Raw genomic sequence first — 15,930 nt, 5'->3', positions numbered from 1 at the left:
AGACCTTCTGTCCGTCAGAATATCGATAAGAAAAAGATCAATGTTCAAGTCTTGTTTGTAATAACTTCCCGTAAGAAGAAGATTAGAATAACAATGAAGAATGTAGAAGATGAAAGCTTATTAATTGTACTCGTTCCGAAAGAAATTTCTAGGACAACGAACTATGAATCTCCATATAAAACCTCTTTCTACTCTTCCAGGATCATCGAACAAATTATGTATTCGTTTAGAAAGCCAGACACAAAAATGGATGACTAAAACAAAATTTTTATCCGAATAGACTCTAAATAATAATTTCAACAATGACGAACGAATGCAGACGAGCTAGATTAGAGCAACGAGACTGATCCCCGGGATCCATGGCCAGAAGTTTCTCTTCGGCCAGCAGCCGCCGCATTCAAGACCAATATGTCTCGGCAAAGTGAAACATCCCGGCGTGCATCTTAACACGGAAAATAACGCGCGTGGTGAAAGCAGCCGATGACAAACGGCCAGGTAACGGGTGCTCAAGATACACATAGTTAACACGGTCGGGTCTGGCTAACGACGACTGATGCGGCCACTATATAATTTCAAAGCGCACACGCGGCAGACGCGCGGAAACGAAACCGGCGCGGCGACGCGTTAACGCCTTAATATGGACAAATGTCGGATTACGTCTCGGATGAGGTTTGCTTTGCATTATTCGGATAACAGGCTAGTTTGCCATCTTTGTCTCCTGTATGCGTATACCTAGAGCAGGTTTACCTTTTTCCGTGATAACTCGCGTTAAACGCGAGACGCAACGGACGGAATGAGAAAGATAGAAGCTGTCAACTGGCAAGACGAACGAACGGTATTAGAGTCGACGAAGAGTCGCGCCCGACTTTATAACATCTGCTTGAAAAACTTGGACGACTCTGTCCGACTGTCCCTACTTTTGTCAGGAGGTGTTCTTCTACTCTTGTAGTTGTCAATGAACAATTTCGGAAGAGAAGAGACAATTAATCGAGCCTTGCGGCTCGTTTTCATAGTTACCGGTTGTCAACAACTATACAAATGAGACGCAAACCTCGATTAATCGTATCTCCCTTTCTCAAATTGTCCATTTTTGGGCCCAATCTAAGCGTCAATTAGGGGGGAATTTACTGTATAGAGTTTATTGTGCACCTACGCCTACGCTCGCGACCAAAGAGCTAATTAATTGAGAACTTCCTCATCCATCACCAATTCCTACACTGTCCCCAACTGTGCTTACATCCTTACATCTAAGACAGGGCTTGCTGGGTAGCCGCACTGGTGATTCCTTCAGCTGGTCCAGAACGGAACGCTCACACTTCGTTCACGGATAAGTCTTCAGCCATAAGTATAAGAGTACACCTTCCGATCACCATCATTCGTACCTTGTCAAAACGTTCTTCTCCAACTCCTGCATCATGGTGAGCGTTGTGCTCATTCTTGAAAAGAACATCGCCATTTAACCTTTCAGGTACGACTGAATTCTGCGCGAGGCTATTTCTCTGGACGGCAGAGTCTGATATGTACTGTAAAGAGTGTCTGTATATTGTTAAGATACAGTTATATTGTTAAGATAAGTCTGTATATTGTAAATCGATGTGAAGACAAAAGAAGTGTGAAACAATGCATATGAAGACGATTATTCGATTCAAACGATGACCGAGTGAGCTACTAGAGTAAGCCACTATAGTGGCGCGTCGTTCAGAGAGATGACATCCGCGAAAGCCACTATAGTGGCGCGTCGTTCAGAGAGATGACATCCGCGGAAGCCACTATAGTGGCGCGTCGTGCCTAAAAGGTTAAGTGAAACTAAACGTTTATTTGGATACCAGCGATTCTAGCCACCTTCGCGAGCAGGACTCACAGGCCGTAAGAACTACAGAACTCGACATACCCGTTTAAGAAGGAGCCGAAGAACTCTTAACAAGGCGAAAACAAAGAACGGTGGACAAGGTGCCGGGTTTTAAGAAACCGTGACGATTCTCGCAGACGTCCGACCGACTGACATTTCTCAGCGGGACAGGAAACGGTGGAGTTAATGATGCCGACTCGGCAGCGACAGAGAGAGAGAATCACGGGGTTAGGGGGCAGCTCCGGGAAAAGAGGGTCACGGGATGAATGTGTTCACATTATAAACCCTCTGTTCTTTTAATTTCTTCAAAAGGCCTCTCTCTACCGTCGACACCTCGCTCTCCTCTCCTCTCCTCCTGCCCCTCTGACGCCGCCGCCCCCCGGAATTAATAAGGCGTCGGCGATGCGACGTCTTTTTTCTTGCTCCCCCGAACGAGGCGGCGGAGACAGCCCGGCAAAGTGAATGAGAGAACTCTCGGCGAGAGGATAACAGAGGGAGAGCACTCTCTTACCGGTGCTTAACAGTCGGATGAGATGAGCTGCCGTTAATAAATGTGTTTCTAACTGCGGGGTCGAGGGGGACAGGCTGTCTTTGCCCGACCGTGTTGCATACCGCCGACCTCCCTCCGGAATAAGTCTTAATGAAAAGAAAACTTTTAAACGCGCTAGACCTCCGTTTGTTCCCCGATGCTCTCGGCTGTGTTCAGGTTTCACGCTGTTGTCCCAGCTCTGGATAGGGGGACAGTGATTGAATCGGGAGAACGTCCTCGGGTGTCTTGTCTTTTGGATCGTATAATCTTCTCCTGGAGTGCTTTCGTTTGTTGCCGTGGATTGCTTGTATTGTAGGACAACTTCTATGATAAATAGCGTAAACCGCCTTGGAGAACGATTCAAATGTTCCGGCAAAACTGCATCAGTTAGCAAATAGTTAAATGAGACGACTAGATTGTGATCCCAGTCATGTGTGTGTTGATACTCGATTAGTCAGCTCCACTTCAGATTCGAGAAAGTTAGCAAGGAAGATCGTGTCCTAGCAGCTAGTCGACCTTGATGATATCTAGCATTTCTCTCTATTACTTGGCAATTAAAGGAACCTGATTCACATAGGCAATCGCTTATATGAAAAGATGAACTATGTCCCATTGACATTCTTCCGACTTTGTTGCTGTTTTTTTTATCGCAGCTACTAAAATCTGCACAGTCCGCAAGTAACAATTTCCACTTTGGTGTCACTTTAAACAAAAATCTTGGCAGTAATTATATAAATAAAATTTCCGAATTGCCGATTAAAGATGTGCATTAATACTCCAGCACGTTTACCAAATCTCAGCTTGCTATGGAGTCGAGGATGAGGATAGGAACTGTTCGGTTGTGATTGTCTGTGGATTCACTGCTGCGACAGGATTCACTGCGGATTGGACACGCGGTAAAATGGTAGGAATACAGGTGCTTGCTTAGGGAGATAAAGAAACATGCAGAAGTTCAGATACAGCAATTTCTCTCAGAAATGTTCGGAGTTCGGAATTAAAGCCGGCAGTTCTGAGAATACTAAATCGCGGTTCTTCGGGCCTCGCGGCTCGTTTTTATAGAAACTCGGCGCAGTCGACAGAAAATGCCAGCGACCAGCATGCCGGTGTACATTAGTATGAATACATAGTAATGCTAGAATAATAACGGTGACGTAACTTTTTCATTTCTAATTTTTTGCCACGATTCGAAGGCAATTCGGTGGCCACATGACACGATTCGAAGGCAATTTGGAGGCTACATGCCACGATTGGAAGACAATTCGGTGGCCACATGCCACGATTCGAAGGCAATTCCATGGCCACATGATAATTCGAAGGTAATTCGGGGACCACATGCCACGATTCGATGGAGATTGGTCACTTACCATGTGTCTTCGCGGTTTTTCTTATCTAAAGAAAAGTTTTTCTTTTCACGCCCAAACAGCCCAAGTATCACATGCTCGACCGACTCCGTTGACGTAATCTTAGCATCGACGTAGCAATAAATTACATAGGCGTAGGACTAGCACAGGGAAATGCACAGCAACCCGAAATTTGTCATTTCCGGGAGAAATTACTTTATTATTATATTTGCAATCGGAATCAAGGGACGAAGTTGGTCAGATTACTCGAAGGGATCGGCAAACGGTTTAGTCAATAGGATCGGGCCTGGCACGTCGTCTTGCAAGAAACTACCCTCGGGGTAAAAAAATAATTGCCCCTTAATACGCGCCGATATCCCAGCCGCGGGGATGCCGACGCGTAATGATGTTCGCGTCCGCGAACTTAGTTCGAAATTAAATATCAAGGCGGAGGAGGATGGGCCCGGAACCAGCGGGCGAAGGGGATGTTAAAGAGGAGTCTCGAGGGCGACGGGGGTGGCGAGGGGCTCGTCGTGCACCTGCCTTTTTCCCGGAGCCGCCGTGATAAAAATCAAACTGGAAAACAAACGAGAAGTAGGATCGTATTATAAAGTTTATTAATCGATAGACGATGCGAGGGTGAAAGTGGAAGTTATGGGGTTCGGGGATATCTCGTTACTGCGGAAAATTAATATTGTAATGCTGCACGCCGAACGAACCGCCCGGAAGTTTCGCTTGGGACGGTATCAGCCTTTGTGGAATTTTTGTTAAATATTCGCGGAGATGTCTAATTGAATTAAAAATCTTTGCGCGAACTTTTATTTTCACAGGCTTCTGTTAGGGGGCACAGAGTAGGTACAAGCATTCTTTTATCTGCCGAACTAATCCTTTCGTTTAAAATAAAATATGTTTGCAGATTTCACGCACGAAATTTCACCAGCTAGGAATAATATCTGCAAGAATCACGTTAATGTCTAAATGATGAAATTATATTTAATTATATGGCTCGATAATTCGTACAAATTCAAACAAATGTTGGAGATATATTAAGTTTCTGTAGTCGATGCTACGTGACTTGAGAGATCCTGGGAAATTCAAGATGGCGTCACTCGGGATTTTAATAAACATCATCTTACATCTTAATAAACAATCATCCTTTGTATGTTGATTGATTTCTTCGATCTATGTTTCAGAAACTGCGTCCCACGGATCCGCCAATCTACGAAGTTAAAAATTTAGTGATCAACGAAACAGGAACACAGCTGGCATTGTGGGGGGACATGGGTATAAGCCTGATGGAGCTGCCCAAACGATGGGGCAAGGATGGGATGTTCCAAGGCGGAAAGGAAGAGATACTCTGCGTGTGAGTACGGTTCACGTAATCTGTCAGTTTCTGTGAATTAATTACAGCTTCGTTTCTATGGAAATTCTTTCTATAGTATTCAAACTAATAGAACAAGATTGTACTGGTCAGACACACACACATGTGGCTCAGTGAGATTACTGCAATACAATCCATTAAATGGTGTTAATACCGACATCGCTCTATTGGTGACACTTAATTATCCACCTGCGCTTCAGCTCCAAAAAAGTTATCATAGAGATCATTCATAACATTTCTCACCACTACACAGCAATTAACTAGTTAGCTGTGTTTGACGAGTATACTCGTCGTCGCTTAATTCTCGCGACACGTATAAGTGCGCGCTTTAAAAAGGAGGCGCCCACAGCTAACTGGTTAAAGGAATCCGTCCCAAGGTTGACATAAGGGATGATAAGATCCAAGCAAAGTTGATAGCGATTCCTAGCAGTTAATGAGTTAATGAATTCTGGCGTTTCTTTATTTATTTCTAAATTTAGTTGACGATGATCTTAGATGATCTTAGCACCTAGTCAACCTTCGACAACACCCGAGTTTCCCTTAGCCGGTCAGACGTTGGAGGGAGCGTGACAATTAAAAACGTGCACATCGAGATCGGGGAATCAATCTCGCGCCGAGGGAGGGGAGTTTACAGACCAAGAAATCCGGCTCCTAAAAAGCGAGATAAGGTAGACCGCGAATAATAAATCGCACTATCTGGCTTCCTGCACCTCCGCGGCTCCTGCGGGCGTCCTAATATCCTGTAATTAAGAGGGTGTTACGATGACGCCCGAACCCCTTTGGCCTCCCTCTTATGGAATTAAGGTGGCTTTACTCGGTTAGTTTTCAAAAGTTCCAGGCCCGGAAAGCACCAAGCTGAATACTAACCGCCTCATCAACGACACATGCCACCGAGACTACTGCCTCGCGTAACATTACCCTTCGCGGCTCCGTCACCGCGTCTCCTCGTTCTCGCTCGCGTCTAATCTTTCGGGTGATTAGAACCTGACGCAATTAGCCACGCCCCGGCATCCAGATTATGTCCCGGCATTTTACAAAGCTTTCTTATTCGTGTCCGGCCCGGCCTCGATCCGCGCGATCCTCGTTTCACGCGCGCGTCGATCGGCTTTGGGCGCAAAACGTTATCGTGCCGGTCAGAAAGACCAGACTCACACATGTTCCAATTGTAAGGAACACTTTCGCAAGAAATAATTGAATGAATTTGACACGGTCTATCTAATTTCAGTCTTGTTATTCCTGTAAAGTAACACGGCGTGAACTAACTTTCAGCGCTCGGTAGATTCGCTGCAAATCAAGCGGAAAAATTTAGATATGGATCAATTTATTTTGAACTATTTTTTGAGGCTAATGAAAGAACTGGCTTTAATTTTTATGCTCACGAAAAATGTGACTCGGTAGGATAAACGATACCTTGCATGCTTGAATGACAATAGTACGAATGAGAGACATTGTTTTCGTAAAACAACGGCGGTGTGTTCTTAAGCCGTTGTTCTGAACGATTAAATATAGAAGTATGTACGAATAGCTTTATAAAATAAACGGTATCTCGATGACTGATTTAGGAATGGCAACAGTAGGAATAACAAGAATTCTTTTCCGAAAACAACAGTGGTGCGTTCTTAAAGAGTGAGCATCGTAACCTGTTGCCTAAACCATTTCGATTTACAGTAAATTCACCCTAATTGACGCTCAGTTTGAAAGCAAAAATGAGGAAGAGGAGATGCGATTATAAGTCTTGCGGCTCTCTTTTATAGCAACAGATTGTCAACAACTATATAAACGAGCCGCAAGGCTCGAGTAATCGTATCTCCTCTTCCCAAATTGTCGATTTTTGTGTACAAGCTGAGCGTCAATTAGGGAGAATTTGCTGTATCAGAAATATTGTCATAGGAGCACACTTATGATTTCATTAAAACGCACAAAGGAAATGACATTCAAGCGGACGGTACTCCTAGCTCATATTTTACAACACTATTTATTATTTGATGTACTGCACAAACGATCGTTAGTTCGCAAGTGGAACGGTTAGCTTTTACGCAACTCTGTGCAATGCAGAACCAAACTATTCGATATATCTATATTAATGCAACCGTTCACAAATTCGTGTCAACAATTAGAACATATTTCCGTGTTCGTAGGACTGCAAAGTAAAGTAGAATTTCACCGAGCGGCTCTGTAAAAACCGCAATCGACTAGATCGCTCGAGTAACTGCACTTTTAAAGCGCGTTTCGAACGGCGCGGCTCGCGAAGGCGACAATACAGGAAATTGCGCGGGTGGAAGAGCAATCAGCACGGGAACTCGCTCCTCGCGATGATTTGTCGCCTGTATGGATTTCGCGGGATCACGGTAGCGGCCGCAGGACAGCGATTAAACTTTTCCCACCGAGGGGAGGTAAGGATCTGTCGCGATGCTGGAAGTTTCGCGGGCAATAATGCATAAACTCCATTTAGCCTTATTTAAGCCAACGGAAGGAAGGAGACATTAAATCCCAGAGATTCGTTCTAATGGCCGCGGACTCTCTTACAAACTGTTCCTCCGCGGTCTTTTATGCCGTGCGCATTTAACGCCACTCGCTCGGCTCCGCTTCGCTCCGCTCCGCCCGCGACGCGGTCTCTACGTACGGTTCTTATAAATCCCCTCGATTCCTGGCGCCCGGACCGGCGAGCCGACCGCAGAAATTGCTTAAGTGATATAACGAAAAAACTTTAGCGTAAACTGCCGCTCTTAATTTGACCAGTTTGTGTTGTTCACCGGGCTCCGCGGGGCGAGGGGTGTCGGGGCTAAACGTTTCGTTCGTTTCCGGAAAAACTTCGGAATTATGAATTAGCTGGAAGTCGGCAGGAAAGTAATGCATTTATTCTGGCCTCGACTTATTATGAAATTATAATGCGAAGGACAACTTGGAGCGAACGGGTGCCCGTTCCGCCACCCCTCCTTGCCCCTGTCCCTGAATTAAGTAGCTTCGTGTCTCGTCTCGTTCATCGTAATTCAAATTAATTTGAATTTCCCTCCTAAATGGTCCGTCTAACCTTCTCGAGAATAATTTCATCGACCTCTTTTGCCTGGTTTCTGGTGCAGGAAGCAAGGTTAAATAATTTGGAGCTGATCAGAGGTTCGTTAAAAATTTGAAACCCAATATTTTGCGTTATAAATCTTAGACTAGGAAGGGGGACGCAAATTAGTAATAAATGTTCGAGATTCGAAAAGCTGCAAATCGAAGCAGAGACTCAAGATTCAAGGTCCTCGAATTAGAAATAATAAGGACTCAAACGATTCTGATTGGAAGCAAAAATTCGTTTGCTTGAAATTAAAACTGGAAATTTCATATTCAAAGTCAATGTAAATATTCAAGATTCGAAAGAGTTCGTTCAAAATGAAAATTCACGGTTTGAGAGATTTAATTTAAAACTTCAGTTTAAAAGTTCCAAGAAAGGAAGGAAAGATTCAGATTTTAGAAAACTGCAAATCGAGGCAAAGAGATTCAAGATATGAAAGACTACAAATCGTGACAGAGATTCAAGATTCAATACCCAATACAGGACAAATAGAATTCCAAGGTCAAGGGCCTCAAATTAAAAATGTAGATTTATGGCTCAAAAGGCTCAAAGCAGATTCGCCAAAATCAAAATCCTAAAATTCTAAGTAAAAGTTTAATGAATCCAAACCGGGATCAAAATTTCAGTTTGCAAACAAAGGTTCAAAGTTTACAAATCTCAGCTTCGAGATCCGATAGACTAGGGTAGAAAGCAAAGATTCGAGACATCTGGGAGTCTCGGATCAAAAGGAAAGATTCAGAATTCAGAATTCGCGAAGATCGGGCGTTGCATCTTTTAGCAGAGAATTTGTCAAAGTGGTTGGCCTAAAGTTTCTAGAACGAGCGTATCGTGATTTAGAGAAGAGCAATTCCGGGTAGATAGTTTCGATACACAATGTCGGGCATCGTCATCGGCCAAACAGATCCCAAGCTCCGGAGCGTGGAAAAGCGAGCGGCCGAGCTTCGGATTAAGCAAATGGCGGCAATAATAGTGATTATTCGGATTATGATATCAGAGCGCGAAGTGGGTTCGCTTGGACTTACCAGCAGCCACTAACTGCTGCGCCACCAAATCCCGACTTCAAGACACCGGATTAAAACTATTACCACTTCGCGGCGCCTCTACCCTTCGACCTCCTCCGCCCCTTGCCAATCCTGGCTCCTTCCTCTTTCCTCTGTCTTCCAACCTGCCTCCCCCCCTCCCTCTGCTCTCAAAAAACCTGGATCTTCTAGACTTTCTACCAGTTCCTTCAATTTTCTGCTCTGCTTGGAATCTGCTTTTGCAAAACAATAACGGGGGTAGAATCTCCAGAGTTTTCTTGGACAGATTAATTTTTATTTCTTTAGCTTTTCTACTGTCTGCTGCAGAAAAAAAAGATCAGATTATTGAATATCTTATTTCAAACTGCTGAAGCTTTCACTGTTGGCCGTTATTTATTCAGGATAATTAGCGAAATTGGTTTTTAAAATAAGTTGGACATGTGAATTACACAATGTGACAATAATATTTTATAATGTAATTATGAGACCGCGGATCTTTGTTCAAACTAAAAATTGTCCAAGTTAACTATAAGAGATATATGGGTTAGAGTAGTGGTGTCAGCTGCTGTGGGATGACTAATTACTGTGCTTTTAATTTACTTTCAAGCATAATTGATTTTATATTTATCAAATAAGAGATATTAAATTATTTTATTTTAATTAAAGATAATAAAAATAAACGAATAAAAAAATGAATATGTTTTATTCGATAAATATAAGGTTAATTATGCTCGAAAACAAACCCCACAGTAACCGGCTCCACAATCCCAGATGAAAATAAGTTTCCTCTTTTAATAGTTGCAACAAGTTAGAAATAACGTAACAATATCCTTAAATTCTTCTAATGTCTATACAGTTTTGTATTTTATCTGTCCATTTTTGTCATAGATTCATAAAATCCTCAATTTAGTAATTCGCAATCGGGTCATCTAAAGTAAAAGTCAAACTTCAAGTTTTTTCAATTTTACTACATTATGAGGAGCAATCTCAAACATCTCATAAAATCAAAATAGTTTATTTAATGATATTAGAACTGAAAAGATGACAGACATCTTCCGTTTCGAAGGTACTGCATTCACCGTTTGCTTTGTAAATACTTGTTTAGCCTCTTCCAGAATATCAACAGACATCTGCACGCTTAATCACGCAGTAAATCCTCGATTTTTCCAGCTAAGTGGTAAATGAATGTTCAAAAAATGGAACAGTTCCTTTAATTACATTAGCCAAACTTAATCTTTATGAATTATCATCGCTCAATAAAAAATTTTATTTTTTATAAATATTGTTAGAAATATTTCGTTCTTTGTTATATATGTATATAATATATATGTTTATATATATATATATATATATATACATATGTTTATATTATATATATGTTTTCGTTAAACCTTTCATCATTAACATACTAAGATGATAAGCATCAACTTAAGCACCGACAGTACAATAAATTCTTCCTAATTTACGCTCAGATTGTACACAGAAATGGATAGTTTGAGAAGACAATTGGTAACTGTAGAAACGAGCCGCAAGGCTCGAATAATCGTATCTCCTTTTCCCAAATTGTCCATTTTTGTCCACAATCCGAGAGTCAATCAGGGAGAATGTACTGTGCATTCAAAGGATAAAGAACGCGAATCTAATGTAAGTCCGACTGTGCTAGCTGGAGAGAGATCGTCTAATAAAGAATACGAAAAATAGATCAACAGGTCCCCGGTAAAGGTGGATTTTTAGCGGGCGATGAAAAATCAAGATAAACAAAGCGAGAACTTTCGAAAGTCTAATTACGAGGGCGGTCCTATCGAGGATTCCGCGGCACACGGTTCGCCTCTCCTCGAAGCAAACATTCCGCGGGATAATGGTCATAGGAAGAAGGTGCAATTCCGAGGTAACATAACTCGGATCGGGGTAAGTAAGTCGCGGGCGTCGCGAATTGTGGTATTAATTCGGGAACGGAACACGAATACAGCGTTATTCCGCCGCTACGCCCGGAAGATCGTCGCCCGGTGGTTGGCTGTTGCGGCTAATTATTGTTTTAAGGATTACCGTTATGTGTTTATTATGCGGTCTGGGAGGACCTTTCCTGCCTTAATATTCGGTAGATTTCAGCTTCGGTCGGTCTGCGAGGCGCGCCACCGTAGAACGGGAGAAAGGGAGAGAACAAGAGAGAGAGAGAGAGAGAGAGAGAGAGAGAAGGAGAGCGAAAGCGGGAGAGGCCCTGCACGCCTGCCCCCCGTTCTCCCGTCTCCTTTTCCTCATCCCTCACGTCGCCGGGCCGGCCTACGTTTATGAATAATTTTCACCTTTCGCGTTACCCACCCACGCCATCCGACCATTCCACTTCCAGCGAACGCTACTCCGAATCATCCCCGGAGTATTCACCTCGTAAAACCCTAACGCTGTGTCCTCGTTCCAAGGACATTCCGTTCTCTGATCCCCGCTGCTTCGAACTCTGTTCTCCAGGAATAAAGGACACCTCAAAAACGCATCGATCCTGATGGCGCATTCTTCGGAAAACTTTGAAAAATATCACGATTTTTACAGATTATTCTTGAGACTGCCGGGATGTCGGTTACTTTTTAGGTACACGCAGCAATTTTTTGTTCAAGTATAATTCCTTTTCTGAATTTTACTACACGGTAGCTCTAACGTTAATCTCTTAGTTCTGAATGACGAGTATACGAGTCATGGCAAACTGGCGATTTTACGTGTTATAAGAAACATGCTCGTCTCGACGATTGCAATAAAAAGTTTTGTGAAATGCATTCGTAAATTCGACACATTTCAGAGTAATTCTAGAAGAACTTGAGTACGAAATTGGTCTTATAGATTCGTCAACGCAGCTAAGAGGATTATACGTGTACCCGGACTGCGGATGTTCATGCATTTGTCGCGTGCTCGTTTTTGAAAAATGCAGAGAATAGTACATATTGCCATAAATCAATAGCATCGTTACTCCACATTTACCACGAGAAGTCTTGCAAAAGAAGAAAGATGTGTTCCTCTGTTGCTCAAGTATTTCTAAACTTCGAATACAGTAATTTCTCCTGGAAATACCAAATTTCGGGTTGCTGTGAATTTCTCTGTGCTGGTCCTACGCCTATTTAGTTTATTGATACGTCGATGTTAAGGATCAACGGAGTTATTCAAGTGTGTGATGCGGCACGCGATGCGAATTCCCGGATTGTGGCTTCAGAATTGCCTTCGAATCGTGTCATGTGGCCTCCGAATTGCCTTCGAATCGTGGCATTTGGCCACCAAATTGCCTTCGAATCGTGGCAAAAAATTAAAAATAAACAAATTAAGTCATCGTTTTTATTCTAGCATTACTGTGTATTCATATTAATGTACACCGGTATGTTGGCCGATGCTTTTTCTTGCCGACTGCCCCGAGTTTCTATAAAAAGGATCCGCGAGGCCCGAAAAATCGCGACTTAGTATTTTCAAATCTGACGGTTTCAATTTCGACCTCCGAACATTTCTGGGAGAAATTAATATAATTCTTATAAAAATCCACAGTCTAATACAGTAAATCCTCCCTAATTTTCCGTCAGCTTGTAAACCTCGTTTTTATAATTGTTGATAATCGGCAATCATAAAAATGAGCCTCGAGGCTCGAATAATCGTATCTCCTCTTCCAAAATTATCCATTTTTGCTCACAAGCTGAAGGAAAATCAGGGAGAATTTACTGTAGTGCCAAATTCGCGAACGAGAAAGGATTCGTTCGACCTCTGCCAAGGATCATGATTTCCCAATTACACACGAAAACCAGCGGAACACAGACTGATTCCCCAATTCCACAGAATCTCTAGCGCGTTGTTAAGCGCTGATTCGACGAGAAATACCATTCGACCAGCAATAAAGTTTCGCAGCGGTCTGATAAACCGCGCGCCAGCACTCGCCGGTTGTTCGCGGCTTCTATATTTTTTTTCTCCGCGGTGTGGCGACATTTTTCAAAAGGTGCGGATATCATCGGGGACCATCTAAATCATCCTGGGCTCGCTCGAGCACAACGCACCCTATGCTCGGCCTCCGCAAACACGCCCCTCTTACACCACCATCCTCCTATGCCGGCTAACCGGTGATTTTCGTTAGTGCTTGCTCATCGAAAAAAAGTTGGACCAAAGGGAGAGAGAGAGAGAGGGGGGTGGTGTTGAACAGGTCAAACCGTGTATACGCGGAGACCACGAGGGCGTCGAGGGGGTGGATACCCGTGCACGGGTGACGAGGGGAACGAGGACGCGTGGGTGGATACGTACGCGGATTACCGAGAGCGGGATGTACGCGTGAACCGTGTGTGGTTTCCCGAGATTAGCCGCGGGTTTATATCGGGATTACATATGTAAAACCATTAAGTTAAATCATTTTTTAAATAAACGCATTGTATCCCCTTTCGGTGCGGGCCGAGCTGGGCAGAGAGCCGGGCCGAGCCGGCGCCGGGACAGATAGGAGACCGCCTGCAACAGCCCTTCAACGGCCCAAGGGGTGAGTTTCGGCGCTGCAAGCGACGGGACAGTGAAATATTCCGTAGCACGCGCCGCACGCGCTTTTATGGTGTTTTGACGGTACCGGGACTCCGGAGGAATCGATTGCATTCGATCTTTATCGTGTACCTTTTGTTTGGGAATTTTACGATTTGCACCGGAAGGAATAGCGACTCTTTCAGGAGACATCGTCGTCCTTGATTTCCTTTGTTAACTTTATTGTGTGAGCAACTGTGTAACAGTATATTATTGGTTCATCAGCTTCTTGATGACTTCTCGCCACAAGATTTCTTCGATCTGTTAATACGTAAGAAAAAGTTTTCGGCACTTCTTTTTCTCGCTGTGTTCTTCCGAACATCCTAAAGTGTAGAGATATGTTCTTGCACGTATACAATCGACCCAATCGATTCTCTGCCGTAATCTTTCTTTCATTTTTTGTCTGCATCGCCGGAAAATAATTTCATCCTTTAACTCGACTACCGAGTGCCTACTGTCTGAACGAAAACAACGGAAAGAGTAAAAGGTGTAAAAGCGTAATTGGTCCTTCCATTCCAACTTTTAATATATAACTTATTTATCCTGCCATCATGCGTGCGTGCGTGGGTGCGTGCGTGTGTTATGCAATTTATTCCATAGTAGCTTAATGTTCATGACAGAAGTGACAAATTTGGCATTGATTCGACAGAAATGCGGTGAGATAATGTGCATCAATATTGTTAAATATCGAGCCAGACTTATCATGGATCACATCGCCGCATCAAAGTGGAGAAGCGTAATTCTTATTGAATAGATAACCCAATGAATTAAGGTAATAGCAGCGTAATGAGATTGTCTAAACGAGAGGATCATTTCAATCTGAAGAAACTTGCACGAAAATATCGATCGCTTATAATTATTCGTTCATAGTTGCATACCGTTGTGGTACCTCTGATTCACATTTAACCCTTCGAAATAACGGTGATAAGCAAACCAAAAGACCAAAAATATAACATTTAGAATCGTTTGTACAATTCGGAGGCGTTCGAATTATCAAAAAGGAATATAGAAATGGGAACCAGGAGGTAAAACGTGGTGGTCGGAGTAATTCCTCGGAAAAGATCGCGGCTATTCCTTTTTTTCTGGGTTGGAAACGGCACCGGTTGAGCGGGGAAATTCTTTTTCGACGGAGCAAAGGCGTAGAAAATATTTCAGGTAATAAAATTAGCCGAAATACCGGCACCGAGGGAAATTTTTCAGTCTTCGAGCGTGACAGACTCGGGCGGCCGGGCGAGATCTGATAGAGTATGAACGAACGACAGAGGCTGACGAAAAATGGATAACAAAAGCTCGGGCCGCCGACGAGAAAGAGACACGGGCAAAGAGAAAGGAAGAGAGAAATAGGGTGAAAGAGAGAAAGAGAAAGAGAGAGGTGGCGAGTATAGAGAGAAGGAAGGAAAATGTAAGTCCACGGCGGTAGTCCTGGCACACGTACCGCGGTAATTAAAAGAACCGACAGATGTCTCTCTTTTGCCGTCGGGTTTTATTTCGTTACGACAACGACGATGTGCAGGACAATGTCGACGCAGACGAGCAGAATGCGTCTCGCCTATTTAAATTTTCCACCGGCGTCCCGGCCGGAATTCTTTGATTAGAAGAACCGCTGCAGGTGCCTACAGGCGTCGCCAGGATTACCTAAGTGCGTGTTTTTTTCGCTAGTAGATGTTGCACCGACCTCCTCCTCCTCCCTCCCACCGCTCCGCTAACTTCTCTCGACAGCCACCCACTGTCTTTGTATTTCACCCCGGTGCACGTTTATACACCGTAGAATGCCGTTTTCCCCAGAAAAGATGCCAGGTCAACGGAAAGGACCCGGAAAAGCACTCAAGCTCCCTATTATTCACGCTTATAATATTCGAAGCTGGCCCCGGCGTGTATGCGTGCTTCGTTGCATTCGAAACGACGGGGACATCTTTGACTACCACCGAGAAAGTCGTCTCCGGCTCGACCTGCCGTTGTGACAGTGATTACATCACGCGTCGTACCGAATTCGGCCGCCATTATAGTTCGCGGCACCGAAAATTCACGTCCGTCCGTGCTCGGTGCTTGTCGTTCGCCGAAACTTCCGGCACTCGGTGGATTTAAATTCGTACGATTAACGATATCGGATATACAGTAATTTCTCTCACAGATGTTTGGAGTCGGAAACGAAACACCACGCAGATCCGAGAATACTAAGTCGCGATTCTTCGGGCCTCGCGGCTCGTTTTTAGAGAAACTCGAGGCAGTCGGT

The 15,930-nt window shown here is 43.7% G+C and overlaps 1 protein-coding gene across 1 annotated transcript in view; it reads left to right on the top strand.

Moving 5' to 3' along the window:
- The window catches only part of mbo (nuclear pore complex protein Nup88), a 101,683-nt gene that overhangs the window by 70,906 nt on the left and 14,847 nt on the right, over nucleotides 1-15,930 (top strand). Inside the window, exon 2 of the mRNA XM_033473834.2 lies at nucleotides 4,912-5,081. Within this exon, the coding sequence (XP_033329725.1) occupies nucleotides 4,912-5,081 (170 nt within the window). The remainder of the gene's footprint in view (nucleotides 1-4,911; nucleotides 5,082-15,930) is intronic.

The sequence above is a fragment of the Megalopta genalis genome, chromosome 6 (assembly GCF_051020955.1).
Source record: "Megalopta genalis isolate 19385.01 chromosome 6, iyMegGena1_principal, whole genome shotgun sequence".
In the NCBI taxonomy this organism is placed as follows: domain Eukaryota; kingdom Metazoa; phylum Arthropoda; class Insecta; order Hymenoptera; family Halictidae; genus Megalopta; species Megalopta genalis.
Note: the sequence above shows the minus strand (reverse complement) of the source record. Positions and strands in the feature narration are given on the sequence as shown.